This window comes from Delphinapterus leucas, chromosome 20, assembly GCF_059928025.1.
Source record: "Delphinapterus leucas isolate spDelLeu-1000000601 "Yukka" chromosome 20, BTC_Dleu_Yukka2, whole genome shotgun sequence".
NCBI classification, from domain to species: Eukaryota; Metazoa; Chordata; class Mammalia; order Artiodactyla; family Monodontidae; genus Delphinapterus; species Delphinapterus leucas.
In genome coordinates, this window is record NC_143148.1 from 7,135,492 (window position 1) to 7,150,297 (window position 14,806).

At 52.8% G+C, this 14,806-nt stretch overlaps 2 protein-coding genes across 6 annotated transcripts in view; one reads left to right on the plus strand and one right to left on the minus strand.

The window, feature by feature from the left end:
* On the minus strand, nucleotides 1-6,112 carry ATF5 (activating transcription factor 5). The gene is made up of 3 exons (XM_022585032.3): nucleotides 5,547-6,112; nucleotides 3,912-4,208; nucleotides 1-2,678 (listed from the first exon to the last, which is right to left on the minus strand). The coding sequence occupies exons 2-3, from the start codon at nucleotides 4,087-4,089 to the stop codon at nucleotides 2,017-2,019; spliced, it is 840 nt and encodes a 279-aa protein (XP_022440740.2). The 5' UTR covers nucleotides 4,090-4,208; nucleotides 5,547-6,112; the 3' UTR covers nucleotides 1-2,016.
* Nucleotides 5,485-14,806, plus strand: part of NUP62 (nucleoporin 62) — a 25,238-nt gene continuing 15,916 nt past the window's right edge. Inside the window, exons 1-3 of one of the 5 annotated variants that reach the window (XM_089902544.1) lie at nucleotides 5,512-5,597; nucleotides 8,207-8,403; nucleotides 10,013-10,067. The gene's annotated coding sequence lies outside the window, so the exon portion shown is untranslated. Of the gene's footprint in view, nucleotides 5,622-8,206; nucleotides 10,068-14,806 lie in introns of all 5 variants that reach the window. The other 4 variants (XM_089902542.1, XM_089902545.1, XM_022585024.3 and 1 more) reach the window with 4 other exon arrangements.

Below are 14,806 nucleotides of genomic sequence, written 5' to 3' on the forward strand. Positions count from 1 at the left end.
AACCACTGCACCACCAGGGAAGCCCTGGCCAACTCAATATTAAACAAAAAAATTTTTTTTAAAAAAAGGAAAAGACTAAGTTGGCAAGGATTGGAGAAACTGGAACACTTGCGTACTGGTGGTGGGAACGTAAAATGGTGCCGCCACTGTGGAACACAGCTGGGCAGTTCCTCAAAAAATTAAAAATAGAATTACCATTTGATTCAACAATTCTACTTCTGGTTGAAACTTGAGGACCTTGAACAGTACCTCATATAAGTGGAATCATACACTATCTTTTGTGACTGCCTTATTTCACTTAGCATAATGTCCTCAAGGTTCATCCACGTTGTAGCATGTGTTAAAACTTCCTTCCTTTTTAAGGCTGAATCATATTCCATTCCTACAGCTAGGAGTACCCATGTAACATAGCTCTAGACAATGAGATGTAAGCAGAAATCTACCAGAGTCAGCTAAGAAAGATTTGACCTCCTGCCTCAAATTTAGATACAATGCCTGGAGCTGTGGCCTCCATCCCGTGACCATGATGTAAAAGCCAAGAGAATCAGAGAGACTTCAGTTAACAGCAGCAGCCTCCCTCTAGACTTCTGTGGGAAAAAACTTACGTGCACACCACTGATGGGCAGGTCTGCTGTTACTTGCAGCCAAAAGCATTTGTAACTAATACACTTGGTCAAGTTATATCACCTCTGTCTCCCCAACCGGAATGTAGGTTCCACAGTGGCAGAAAACATGACTTTGTTCACCACTGTGTGACCAGCCCTTCCTCTCCCAGCCAGTGCTCGGCAGAGACCACACAGATGGAATGAGTGTTTGTGGTTATTCATCCAAAACCTAACAATACCTTCCTTTGGGGTTGACTGAAATAATCATGCAAAATGCTTAAAATAGCACTCGGTACACAGTAAGCCTTCAAAAAACAGATATAGCTGAATGTCTCCGCCATGGCTACCAGGCCACCTCCCACTTCCTCCCGACTTCCCCTGGGAAGCTTTGCTCAGACGGCTGGCTCTTCATCACAGGGTACCCCACAACTGTGCTGCAGCCATCTAGCCCCTTTTGGTGTCACCCTTTTTGGTGACAAGGACCACGTGGAGCTCGCACCTTTGGCTATTCTCTCTTTTCCCTGTCTACGTAAGTAACAAATTGAAGCTAAAGTGGGTCTTGTACATTTACCCGTTCAGTCAGTCCCGTCTTGGCCTTGACTGTGTGTCGGTGTGTGTGCTTGACCGTAAGTATTATGTTATTTCCATTATTATCATTATCGTCTTTGGTCTAAGACTGCCCTCCGAGCAACTTCTCCTCTCAAAGACAAGACGCACAGCCAGAGGAAATTCTTCATTTTATTTCCACTCACAACCCCCAGAAAGGATCAGTCCCCGCCCTCCCTCACCTAGAGGCAGCCCCTCCCCCAACACCTTCACAAAACACTGATTTCCTCCCAGAGCTAAAATGAACACCCAGTCACCCATTATGGCCATTCCCCCCCACCCGCCCACCTCCCCAGCTGCCCACTTATCCACCTGCTCTGTGAACTCGGCCACCTTTTGGTTCCACCCCCAAATGTAGTTCCCCAAGGTCACTTGGCTTATTTTGCTTGTATTCTACGGGCAGCTTTCTTAAAGCCCTCCCTGACGTAGTCTCCAGATGGCTTCCCTGTCCTCCTTTGCATAGATGTTCTGCAGATTCCTGGCCTCACTTCCCTGCTTGAGAGACCAGGTTTCCAAGCTCTCCCCTGCCCCCCCAATTTCCCATGGGCCTCTGTTCCTCAGCTGTTAGTTGAAGGGTATAGATGTTGACTAAGGCCAAACATTCCATGATTCTGGGGAGGGAGGAGGGGAGCAAATTCAGAATGGACAGGAAAGGAGGCAAGGATAAAAGGGGAGGGGGAGGGGAAGTTTGGACGGCAGCTAGAGGCAGGGGGATGATGGGCGACCTCCCAGCTCAGCCCCAGAAACAGAAGTGAGCCACAGCCGAAGAGCAGCATGGCAGCTATGGCCTGAAGACCCGGCCCAGCTAGCTGGGCCGGGTCCTCTGGCTTCGAGCCTTGTACACTTCGATAAGCAGATCCTTGACGTACTGGATCTCCCGCTCCACCGACTCAGCCCTCTCCCTCAGCTCCCGGTTCCGGGCCTCCAGCCCCTGGCACTCGCCCTCCAGGGCCTCGCCCTCTGCACGCTTCCTCTGGCGGTACCTCAGAGCTGCTGACTTGTTCTGGTCTCTCTTCTTTTGCTTGCGGTCCCCTCGGGTGGCGGCAGGATTGGGATAGGGGGTGGGGCGGGAGGGTTGAGGGGGAGGAGAAGGGGGTTGCTGTGGGGGGCACAGGGGCGCCAACCCCGAGTCCCCCTGCTCGGCCTCACTGCGGCAGTAGATGGCCAACAAGTCGAGGGTGTCCGGGGCCGGGGTCGGGGGGAGGTCAAAGGTGGGCAGGGGGAGGGGAAGGGAGAGAGCGGGTGCCGTTGCTGGCTGTGTCGGAGGTGGGGAGGATGGTGGGAGGAGTGGGGCATCAAGGAAGTCTTCCATCTGCTCCAGCTCCTTCTTGAGGAGGGAGGCCATAGCTTCCAGGTCAGGTGGGGGTGGGGAAGGTGGGGGGAGGGCACCTGAGGGCAAGGGGGGCTCCAGAGGGAGGAGGGCTGTAAAGTCCACCCTCTCGGTCATCCAGTCAGAGAAGCCGTCGCCTGGAGGATTGGAGAGGGACAGAAAGCTCCTTGAGTTCCTAAGCCTCCACCCAACCAGGTCCCACTCACGACTACTTCATTCGTCCCATTCGTTGAGTAAAACCACCAACCAGCCAATCAGTCAACCAACCAATCAAGGAATCATCAAACCAGTCAACAGACCAACAGACCAGCCAACTAACCGACCAATTAGCCAAACAATCAATGAACCAGTCAACCAACCAATGACCCAAACAACAAAACAGTCAACCAGCCATTTCTTCAACCATTCTAACATCCTCTTTACCGATTAGCCTACATCTGTGGTTTCTTGATTTACCCTCTAGTTTACTCGTAAACGGCAAACTAAATCACACATAAACACACCCTGTTTCATCTTTAATTAATTATTGAAAACCCACTATGTACCAAGCATTTGGGATACACTAATGAATAAAACACTTCCTGCCTCAAGAGCTCTGCCTATGCTGTTTCCTCCACCTGAAAAGCTCTTCCCTTTTTTTTTTTTTTTTTTTTGCAGTACACGGGCCCAGCCGCTCCACGGCATGTGAGATCTTCCCGGACCGGGGCACGAACCCGTGTCCCCTGCATCGGCAGGCGGACTCTCAACCACTGCACCACCAGGGAAGCCCAGTTCTTCCCTTTTCATGGCTCATTCCTTACCATTCTTTAGGTCTCAGCCAAAATGTTACTGACTTGGAGAGGGTTTCCTGGTTCCCCGCTCTAAACGTGTCCTTGTTGTCATTTTTAAAAAATATATTTATTTATATATTTATTTATTTTTATTTATTTAGTTGCGCCGGGTCTTAGTTGAGGCAGGCAGGCTCCTTAGTTGCAGCATGCGGACTCTTAGTTGCGGCATGCGTGTGGGATCTAGTTCCCTGACCAGGGATCGAACCTGGGCCCCCTGCATTGGGAGTCTTAACCACTGCGCCACCAGGAAAATCCCCCTTGTCATTTTTAAGCTCAGCTACTAAGTGTTTCCCACTTATCCCCATGCATCATGGTTTAATATGTCTCTTGTCTGTCTCCCCAGTAAAGTGTGAGCTCCAAGAGGGCAGGGATCATGTCAGTCTTGTTTCCAGCTGTATCCCCAGCACCTAAGACAGTGCCTGACATATTATACATGCTCAATAAATACTTATTGAATGAATGAAAAGTGAATGAATGAATTCTTCTCCCCTGCCCCCCACAGCCCAGCTCACCCCACCTCCATTCTTTGCCTGCCCTTACCTGCCAGGGGCTCTCCCCCCGCTGGAAGCCCGCCCTCTAGGGCTCCCCCAAGGACCTCATAGGGGCCCAGGGGGGCAGGGGCCAGGGGGAGTTTCCCATAGTCTACGAGCCAGCCCAGCCCGCTAGCTGGGAGCAGGGTCCTGTCCAGCTCCAGCCCCAGGGTCGCCAGGAGTGACATGGCTGCAGCACGGGCGTTGGGCACGGATGGCAATGGAGAAGGCTGCACCAACAAGTGGCAGGAGGCTCTGGCGGTTACTCAGCTGGACGAAGACAGGCACCAAGGCAAAAGCGGAGTACCTACGAGTGTGACACAAAAGTGAGTGGGTCAGGGGCCAGCCTAACCTACTGCCAAAGCCACGGGGAAACCAAGCCATACCCCCAGGGCCCCGGGATTCCATGCCCTTTCAGAATTCTAAATCTGCCCTTTCTTTCCCCAAATCTGAGCCCCACCCATTCCCAAGGGAATTCTCTTTACGTCCGACTTACTTTTCTTCAGAATTCCCCAGACCCAATCCTTCCAATACAGAAACCTATGGTCTCCCAGGGGAATTTCCTTAAGTCCCTCCCACCTACCGCATAATATTCCGTTTCATTAAAAAAAAACACTCAATCCCAGGGGAATTTTCTTGCAGCCACGCCTCTTCCTCTAAAATACATCCTTTAGGCCCCAGCTCCTCCCTAGATTCCATCTCAAATCTCTTCCCAGGGGAATTCCCCCCTGTCCCGCCCCTTCATCAATGTCATCCGTTCGAATCCCACCCTTCCCTTTGAATTTTGCGGTGATTGCCACTGTCCCTCCAAATCCCGCCCCCACGGTTTATTTTAGCTCCACCCCTCCCCGACGATTCCCCAGAGGCCTCGCCTCTTTCTCAGATAGAAACACCATCCCCTCAGCTAACGGTTTTCTTAGTCCCGCCCCTTCTCACCGTGGGTTACCCCCCCCAAGCCCCACCCCCCGTGACGCCTCTTATCCTAGCTCCATCCCCTTAAACGGGTCGTTTCTAAGTCCCGCCTTCTCCCCTGTCAATCTAAACCAACCCCCCCCCCCCGCCCCCCGGAGGTGCCTGAATGAAACGGAGGGAAGATGTGCTTTGCGCCTGAGCAAAGTGGAGGCGGGCGGGTGGAGGCTGCAGGCGGAGAACAGCTCCTCACTCTCCGCCATCCACACGCGGCTCTCTCGCCGAGGGCTAAAGCGCATGCTCCACCGCCGTAGCGGCCCCATTGCTCCCTCAGGCCTCCGCCCTCCTGGGGGTCAGTGCGCACGTGCGGCTGCTTACTGCCCGCCCTTTGCATAGAAATACTACCGCTGGTGGACAGATGCGCATGAGCAATCGCTCGCAGACTCATTCAGGGCGGGGGCGAACCACCACCCTCTCTGGGAACTAGTGCGCAGGCGCAAACGCACATGTGCTGTCTTTAAACACCAACGTTGTCTGGAAGAACGCACCCTCCCCCCATCGGGCCGAGTGCGCATGCTCAACCGCGCGCGCGACCGACCCGTCTTCCCTCTTCTGCGCCTGCGCGACCGTGATTCCTCAGTCTCGTCTCCCTACGCCCCAGACTCGGTTGTGAGGGCCGCGAGCTTCGAAAGGGCGGGAAAGGCCGTTGGAGAGGGAGAGGCGAGCGGTTACTCACTCCATGGCTGCGCAAAGGAGAGGCGGCGGCAGCCTCGGCTGAAGAAAGAAGGTAGGAGCGGAGAGCGCAGGCGCGGTGAGCGCGGAGACTGGCCGGGGGCACAGAGGGGTCGCGGCTACAGAGCCATGGCCGGGGCTACGCGGGCTGAGGTGGCGTCGCGGTAGTGTGAGGAGAAATCATGATCTGAGGGTGGGGAATGAGGTGACCCCGTGGACTGGGGACAGATATACCGGAGGTGGCGCAGCACGGCCTGCCCGGATCCTTCCGCGCCCCGCCCCGCGCGGCCTCAACCGTGAGGCGGGCCTGACCGCCCGCGCTCGGGGATCCCGGGATCCGGCCCCCTCATCCTTCCCACCCCGGGAATTCAGGCCTCTCCTTTCTCTGACCTGTAGATCTAGCCCCGCTTTCCTCCCAGCTTCGGGGGTGCCGACCCTTCTTTCCCTCTGACTCTGGGGTCCGCGGTCCGGCTCTCTGCTCCCTCTGATTTGGTGACTCGGCCCTTCCTCTTCCCTGAGACCCGCACTAGTTCATTTCGCCTTTCTTTTCCCCTGCTTCGCGAATTTCCGGTCAGCCACATGTTGATCTCTTTATCCTTAATTGCCGTTCCACTCTGAGAACACTTTTTGTGGCTTAGAGTCTGGCGTGGGTCACAGAGCACGCTCCGTTCAAATCAGAGACCGGCGAGGGTGGCCTTGGACAAATAAATTCTCTAGCCTCTCAGATAGGGGATTATTTGTAAAGTAAGGAGAATAATCAAGTGTACCTGGTGGGGTCGTTTGTGAGAAATAAGTCCATTCCTGTGAAACCCAGATCCCACCTCCTACATGCTCGCTCAGCGTCTTTTATGATCAGTAGGAGGGAACTCTGAGCCCCGCGTCAACCCTTCCGACCCCCGTGGCCGGAGCCCCAGACACTTAACCATGCAACACTTGCTAATAGGTCGTTCTTGTGTTTCCTTCACTCCTCCAAGGTGATTTCCAGCCATCCCTGCCCGCTCCCATTCAAATGATGGACGCTCAGCCCCATCTTGATGCAGGGAGTCGGTCATCGCCCCCAGTCTTATCTTTTCTCCATCCCCTGCCCACCTCTCCTCAGCCCATATCCTTAGCACTCCTTTCAGGCCCGTTGGTTCATTCTTCTGTCCCTGCCCCTCCCCTAGACTTCCTTTCGAAGGATCCTCTGCCTCGGCTGCGCCCCCGCCCCCGCCACTAGATCAGTCTTCACACTCTGCCAGAAAGAGGGAGATCTGTACTTGCATCGCTAAAAGAGATCGGGCTTCCTAGCCATCCCCTCCCCCTGCACTGGACCCTCCACCAGCCCCAAGTGGATGTGGGTCTTCCCTCCTTTTCCCACCCTGCGTTCATCCACATCAGGACATTACACCTGGAGTTCAGCTTTTCATCACTTTTGTGGTGCTTATGAGACTGAATCAAGATCCAAAGAAGGTGGGGGACCCTGATCTTGAGAGTTAGCTGGGAGTGAATACACACAGGCTTCTTCTTTCCTCCCAAATGCATGTGCTCTTTTCTTCTCCCGGTTTTATTGAGATATAATTGACGTGTAGCACTGTATAAGTTTAAGGTGTACGACATAATGATTTGACTTACGTACCTCGTGAATTGATTACCACAATAAGTTTAGTGAACATCCGTCACCTCCTGCAATTGCAACACTAAAGAAATAGAAGAAATACATACGTTTTTCCTTGTGATGAGAGCTTTAGGATTTATACTCTTAACAACTTTCATATACAACATATAGCAGAGTTAATTATATTTACGTATTGTACATTACATCCCTCGTACAGGCTGCTGCTGCATACAGGAAGTCTTTCCTGGGATCTGGCCATGTTCCCTTATGATACTTTGCTGTCCGCTCTGCCAGCTCTTGCCCTATAGGGGCTGTGTTGTTACCAAGGCAGCATAGAGTAGTGGTTAAGAGCACAGTCTCTGGAGCCACGTTGTTGGGTTCAAACGCTGAGTACACCCCACTTACTAGCTTACTGGCAATTTCCCTTCCCTGTGCCTCGGTTACCATTAACAGTGCCAGAATAAAGCATGGAGTTAACAGAAACGTACTGAGGTACGTGGCCGTTAATAGTACCTGCTTCTTAGTACTGTTTTGAGGATTAAATGAGTTAATCCGGGTCAAGTGCGCTTAGACTAGTGCCTGGCACACAGTAGGTGCTACATAAGGGGGTTTTATTATTACTCTTATTGAGTTGGATATGTTTTATCTCCATTGCTAAGCAGTAGTGCTTTTAAAGTTCTTCTAAGTAAGAAGGACCGACTTCCACTCCTCAGTGTAGATATTTGAGCGATAGCAGGTGGGATTAGGGGAGTCTGTTGGACAGGCCGCTGGCAGTGAGGGGGCACAATCACTCCCCAGTCTTCTTCGAAAAGACCTTCTAGATTATAACCGGTGGACTAGGTATTTTTCTTTAAATAAACTTTTTATTTTGGAATAATTGTAGATGTACTGCAAAGACAGTGCAGAGAGTCCCCTTATACCCTCATCCAGTCTCTGTCACTGGACATCTTGCATTATGCTCGTACATTTGTCACAACTCAGGAGCCAACATCAGTACGTTTCTATTACCTAGACTCCACCTTGTCTTCTGATTTCACCAGTTGTTCGTTAACGCCCTTCCTTTGTTCCAGGATCCCCTCCAGGATGCCGTCTTACACTTTAGTCGTCCGTCTCTTCAGCCACCTCTGCTCTGCAAAGACTTTTTAGACTTTCCTTGTCTCTCATGACCCTGACAGTTTTGAAGAGTGCAGGTTGGATATTCTATGGAATGTCCCTCCATTTGGTTTTGTCTCAGACGGGGATTATGGGGTTTTGAGAGGATGACCAGGTAGGATATTTTTTAATACCTGGAAATGAACTTAGTGTGGGAATCTTGCTGCTTGTAGATTGCGGCGTTTGCTGACTGAGAAGACCCTGGTCCCCCTGTCCCAGCCCCTTGTGCCTTTTTCTCTCTCCATCTGATGGGTCCCATAGAGTTGAGTTCTGGTGCCAGTTACCCCACCCACGCGGCCTGACTCAGTCCTGCAGAACTGGTGCCAGCTTGCACACTGAGCTCCCTAGCCCTTCAGGGCATATTCGAATTTATGGGCGGTGGGCCATCAGTGGTGCCTGTGAGCCCAGGTCTTGGCACCCTGAGCCCTCTCCCCACACCCACCTCTGGACCTGTTGCCCATCCAGGACTCAGATGCCTGGGTCTCCCCCAACTTCACAAAGTCCTCTGGGGTCCAGCTGCCCCAGGCCCTTCAACTCCTGAGCTGGGGCTGGAAGCATGGGTGGGGCTGCTGGGGACTCTTTTTCAGTGCGGAGGAGCCAGGCTTGGGGAGTGAGGTGGCAAAATTGCAGGCAGGTTGCATCACCCTGGCTGTTTGACAGGGAGGGGGAGTGGGGGGATTCTCTGGGGGCCCCCCTGCGCACCAGGAAACCGTTCCTGGTTAGTGAAGCCCTGGATTGGAGAGAGGCTCCAGCACAGCAAGGGAAGGGTTTGGGGAGGGGGAGGGAGAGCAACCTGTGCAGAACCCTGAGAATCAGGCTCGATGCCAAGAACTACCAAGAACAGACTCAGATCACAGAGGCTGACCCGCTCAGCTTGCAGGGGGCAAGGTGTCGTGTACAGTCACACTGCTGGTTAGAGCCCGGGCCTCCGCCATACAGCTTCCAAGGCCCTGCTGGTCCCAGGGAGAGCCTGTCCTCTCTCAGACGTGTGGGGTCCCTGACCCCCAGCTCAGGATGTAGCCTGCTGGGAGGCCACCAAACCTGGACCTTCACCTCGGGTCTGCTGCTGCTCACAATTGCCAAATTCCATTGATTGTGACCTGCCCCTCCCCATCCCCTGTCCCAGAGGAGGCCCTCCTCACCTGTCCTATCGCAGAACCCCGAACTGGTCTCCCAGTCAAGGTGACGGGCCTGCAGTGATGGAAGAGGCACCGAGTTTTCCATCAGATGGACCCAGGTTTCAATCCCAAGCCCATACCACCTAGTCCTGGCCAAGGGTGCACACGAGGCCCTTACTCTGCCTTGGCCTCAGCTGCCTTCTGAAAAGTGGCCCAGATCGTTTCTCAACCTTTTGGCTAAGATCAAATGAAAAGTGGCTCAGAGCCTTGACTCTGGAGCCAGCCTGCTAGGTTCACATCCCAACACCACTTATTTGACCCTCGGCAAGTGACATCTTCTCTCTGTGATTCAGTTTCCTCCTCCATAAAATGGGGATAAGATGACCCACCTCCTAGGATTATTGTGAGGATTAAATAGGTAAATGTATGTAAAATTCCTAGAACAGAGCCTGCCTAATTATGAGCATTGATTATTTCTCTTTAAAGCTTAGGTGCTGAGGGGATTATATGAAATGATGTAGGTAAAGCCCAGCACTTACTAGGAACTCAAGGTCAACCCATGTTTGTTTCTCTTCGTATTCGTACCCCACTTTGTTCTGCTTTCAGAGCCGCCTTGAAGGCAGATGTCTGTGTATGTGACTGTTTCCCTGAGCACTAGAGGGTAAGTCAGGACCCTCCTCATTCCCAAGAATCATTCCTCACAGCCCCTAGCCCTGTGCTGTAGCCTCACTAGGCATCAGTTCTTTTTCTTTGGCTGTGCTGTGGGGCATGCGGGGATCTCAATTCCCCAACCAGGGATCAAACCCGTGGAGTGGAAGCACGGAGTCCCAACTGCTGGGCCACCAGGGAAGTCCCGCATCAGTTTATTTTTAAATGAGTTGCTCAGGCACAGAGACTGGGGAATTCAGTCCTGTGGCCTCTGAAGGGGCACTAGGGCAGGTGTCTGCGTCATGCAGGCCAGGAGGGCAGAGGTTGGGAGTGGGCGTCTTGGCAAACAAGGGCAGGAAGGCCAAGGCCAGTTCAGCTGGGGAAAGGACAGTGCAGGGGCCAGGCACACAGAACACAGGTCTGCCACGTGGCCCAGTGGCTCAGAGTCCTCCAGAGTCCCTTCCCTCCCCTTGCTCCCGCTACATCTTCCTCAGCAGAGGCAACCACAGCTCTCAGAGCCTGGCGAGGCCCCATAGTGCTGCACCAGCTCCAGCACGCTCGATGGTCATCTTCTCTTTTCATTTCCTGTGGCCACTGTAACAAATTGCTGCAGACTTAGTGGCTTAAAACAACATGCACTTATTCCCTTTCAGTTCTGGAGACGAGAAGTCTAAAAGGGGTCCTTCTCGAGGCTCTAGGGGAGAATCCATTCCCTGGCCTTTTCCAGCTTCGAGAGGCTGCCTGCATTCCTTGGCTCGTGGCCCTTTCCTTGAATCACTTCTACCTCTGCTTCCATTATCATGTCCCCTATCTCCTCCTTTGATACTCTTGCCCTCTCTCTTATAAAGACCCTTGTGATTACGGTAGGGCACACCCCAAAAACCCAGTATAGTGCCTCCATCTCAAGATCCTTAATTTAACAACATCTGTAAAGTCCCTTTTGCCTATAGGGTAGCGTTCACAGATTCTGAGCACTAGGATGTGGATGTGTTTGGGAGCGTCATCCATCCTGCCACGCCTCCCCTCTCGGGACCTCCATTTCCTCATCTGGGAGCTAAAGGCTAGCGCCAGCCCTGGCATACCCCTCCCTCATGTGCCCACAGGGAGTGGACAGGGTAAACTGAAGGTAATTGACAGCATGGTGTCCTGGAGCTCAGGACACATCACTTATCACCGTGTGGCCTTCAGCAAGGTGCTGGGCCCCCACGTGCTACATCAGAAGAGCAGGGACAATAGCAGAGGGCAGTGGTGAGGACCAGAGATAACGTGTGAAAAGACCTAGAACGATGCCTGGCTCTGCCAGCGAGCTGTCCCTGCAGGCACGGTGCTGCTCAGGGCCAGCCCATGTGCCCTGCAACAGTGCCGGCCTGGCAGCGCAGAGCTTCGGGTTTCATAGAAGTGAGAAATCCAGACTTTTCCATGAGATCCAAGTTTTAAAAGGTTGGTGAGTCACTCAGAGAAACCTCAACAAACCTCGAGTGTGGATAGGCTGGGGCCGAGGGCCCTCCCTGACCTTTGTGTGCGGTGATTCCTACACCCCTGCTCCCAACCCCACATCTGTCATCCTCTGCCCAGAGCAGAGAACTAAAGGAACTGAGGACTTCTCGGTGCAGGGCCACACATACCCCTGAGCTGTTCCCCCCACCCACCGCCGGACTGACCCAGCTTGAAAGGGTGCCGGTCTCACTTAGACTCTGCCCAGCCTATGCGCGGCTGGGGAGGGCATTGTTTGTGGGGAGCAGGGAAGGGGGTCTCTAGGGAATCATTCGGGAAGGTTGGGTTCCTGCTGAAGGGGGGCTGGTGTCCTTCATCAGCCATCCATGCCCCCAGGACCACCAGTACATGTAGTCAAACCATTTGGGTTTCTTGCTTGTCACAGCTGTGGGGCCACCCACCTTGGGGGCCCATGGGGCATCTCAGGAAGGGGGTGTCAGAGGGGACTTTTAGGGGCTGGGCTGGGTTAGGTGACTGGGGAGGGTTCAGGGAAGAGGGGTTTTGCTCTGGATTGGAGGCCGGCAGGGAGCAGGGGCAAGGCTGTGACCAGCGTCCTTTGTCAGTGGAGCTGACGCTGTGCTTAGTTAAGAAGCAGCCATCAGCTCTGAGCCAGGAGAGTGATGTTTGGTCATTTTTGTGCTTCGGACAGTGTGTTTCTGTCTGTGTTGAGACGTGTCAAGATCCATCACAATCAGGGTGGCCTTGCCTGATGTGTTGTGTTCAGTTGTTTATGCCCAGCAGGAGAGTACAGGGCCACTCTTCCCTTTCTCACAGCAAACCTGCTCCTCGTGCCCAATGGGGGATGGCAGGTGGAGGGCAGCTGCAGCGCAGCCTGTACCCCTGCCTTGAGGCGGGCCTTGGATGCACCATACCCCCAGGTTTGCTTGGGCACAAAGGAAAGTAGCAAGGCCTGAATGAACGCAGTTGGCACCCACTGGGATCGCCAGTCATAGGGGGAGCCAAGGGAGAAAGAGAGAGGGGGTTTGAGGCAGAGGCAGGGGACCATAACAGGAACACCTCACAGGCCTGAGAGGTCCCCCAGGACTTCCCCAGGGGGGGCTTTGAGGGCCAGCAGTCAGCAGGGCCCCAGACCTCAGAGCTGTTAGGTTTGTTCAGTAGCCCTTTGCCCTTCTTCTCCTGCCCGCCCCCACCCAGAGCAGGAACAGATGCCGGCGGGGGCCGGGGGGACGCAGGGCAGGAAAGGGCATCTGAGGCCCCCGCTTCACTCCAAGCCGTCAGGAGTTTAGCCTGCAGTGAGGGAAAGCAGACAGCACCGAGTTGGATTTGAGAGTGAAACCTGAACCACTAAACTAGTCTGGAAGGTGACAGAGGTGACCTGGGATGTCATTAGGGAACAGGAAGGGGGTGCTGGACATGGCACGCAATGGGGGGGGGGGCGTAGTGGTGAACAGGGTCACACTGGAGAGGCTCCTGATGCCCCAGCTTAGCTCTGGGGCCAGACAGCCTCGGTCAGTCCTAACCACCTGGGTGACTTTGGGCAAGTTACTGAAGTTCTCTTGGCTTCAGTTTGCTCATCTGTAAAATGGGAACGCTGGTAGTTCCTGCCTCTTTGGGTTGTAGTCAGTACAGGTAAAGCACTACAAACAGGGCACAGCACATAATAAATGTCCAGAAGTGTTAGTGCGGTGGTTGATACCCAGGGATAGGTAGGGGCTGTGATTGGTTCTAATCTCAGAATCAAAGCCACCCTGCCCCCCACCTCTGGTGGTTTTCACCTGGTTCCCAGAGAAACCATCTCCATGGCAACTGCCTCTGCCACAACCTGGACCGTTGCCTCCCTCCCCCACTGACATCACTGCCTCTCCACTGGGACACTGGTGTTGATTGCAAGAGAGGCTGGGGAGGGAGCACGGGTGTGTGTGGTTCTGTCTGCACACACACACACACACACACACACACACACACACACACACACACACACACACACACACACACACGTGTCCACCTGTGGTGCTCTTAAAGTCCCTTGGCCCTGGTGCTTTAGCCCCTCGCTGAGTCTTGTATCTGTGGTGTATCTGTGCCAAGCTGCGTTTCCACTGGAGCCCCTTGTTGGCCTCAGCTGACTGGAGCATTTCAACTACAGTCTCCTCCCCAGCCCATTCTCAATCAGCTGTACTCATCCCCACAAGAAAGTGTGATCCCATCTTTAGAAATAGCTCTGCCCAGCCCCTGCCTTCTCGGCCCCTCCCTGGCATCCCATGCTTGGTTGGTTTGTTTAATGGCTTTATTGAAATACTGCAAAAAAAAAAAGCATGATTCACATCCATTTATTCAAGTGTACAATTCAGTGTTTTTTATACATTCAGAGTTGTGTACTTATTACCACAATCTAATTTTAGAACATATTTATCACTCCAGAGAGAAACCCCATACCTCTTAGTGGTCATTCTCCATGCTCCCGTCCCTCGGCAGCCACTAACCTGCTTTCTCTCTCTGTAGATTTGCCTATTCTGGACATTTCATATGAATGGAATCATACAATAGGTGGCCCTTTGTGTCTAGTTTTCTAGGTTCATCTGTTTTGTAGCATATGTCAATACTTTATTCCTTTTTAAAGCTGCGTAACATTTCATTTTATCCATTCATCAATTGATGGACGTTTGGGTTGTTTCTACTTTTTGGCTGTTACGGAGTATGTGTGTACTAGTTTTGTATGGACAGATGTTTTCATTTCTCTTGGGAGATACCTAGGAGTAGAATTGCTGGATCATTGGGTAACTGTGTTTAACCTTTTGAGGAACTGCTGTACTGTTTTCCACAGTGGCTGCACGATCTTACGTTCCCACTAGCGATGAGGGTTCGAGTTTCTCCACATCCCAACCAGCGCTTGATACTGTCCACCTTTTTTGTTATTGTAATCCTAGTGGCACCAGTGAACTGGTATCTCATTGTGGTTTTGATTTGCATTTCCCAACAGCTAACAGTGCTTTTCCCATGCTTATCACCCATTTGTGTATCTTCTTTGGCATCTTGTGGTTTTCACACACTTTCACACATTTAACACTGTTCTTCAAGGCAGCCCTTGCCCATCTGAGCTTTTGCCTGGAATGAGCCGTTGCTCTAACCCCTTCCCACCTTGACTAACTCCTCCACATCCTTCAAAACAGGCTTAAACATCCCTTCCTTCTCTAGGACAGTGTCCTTGCCCCTCCCCTGGGCTTCCAGTAGGTTCTAACCAAAGCTCTTTTCACAGTGTCTACCTGTTGTCCAACAATTTATCTCTTTGTTACCCTCAGT

Coding starts and splice junctions, on each gene's coding strand:
- ATF5 (XM_022585032.3), bottom strand. CDS start 4,089: ATGTCACTCCTGGCGACCCTGGGGCTGGAGCTGGACAGGACCCTGCTC. Junction 2,679..3,911: donor GGGGGGAGAGCCCCTGGCAG/GTAAGGGCAGGC, acceptor CCAATCCTCCAG/GCGACGGCTTCTCTGACTGG.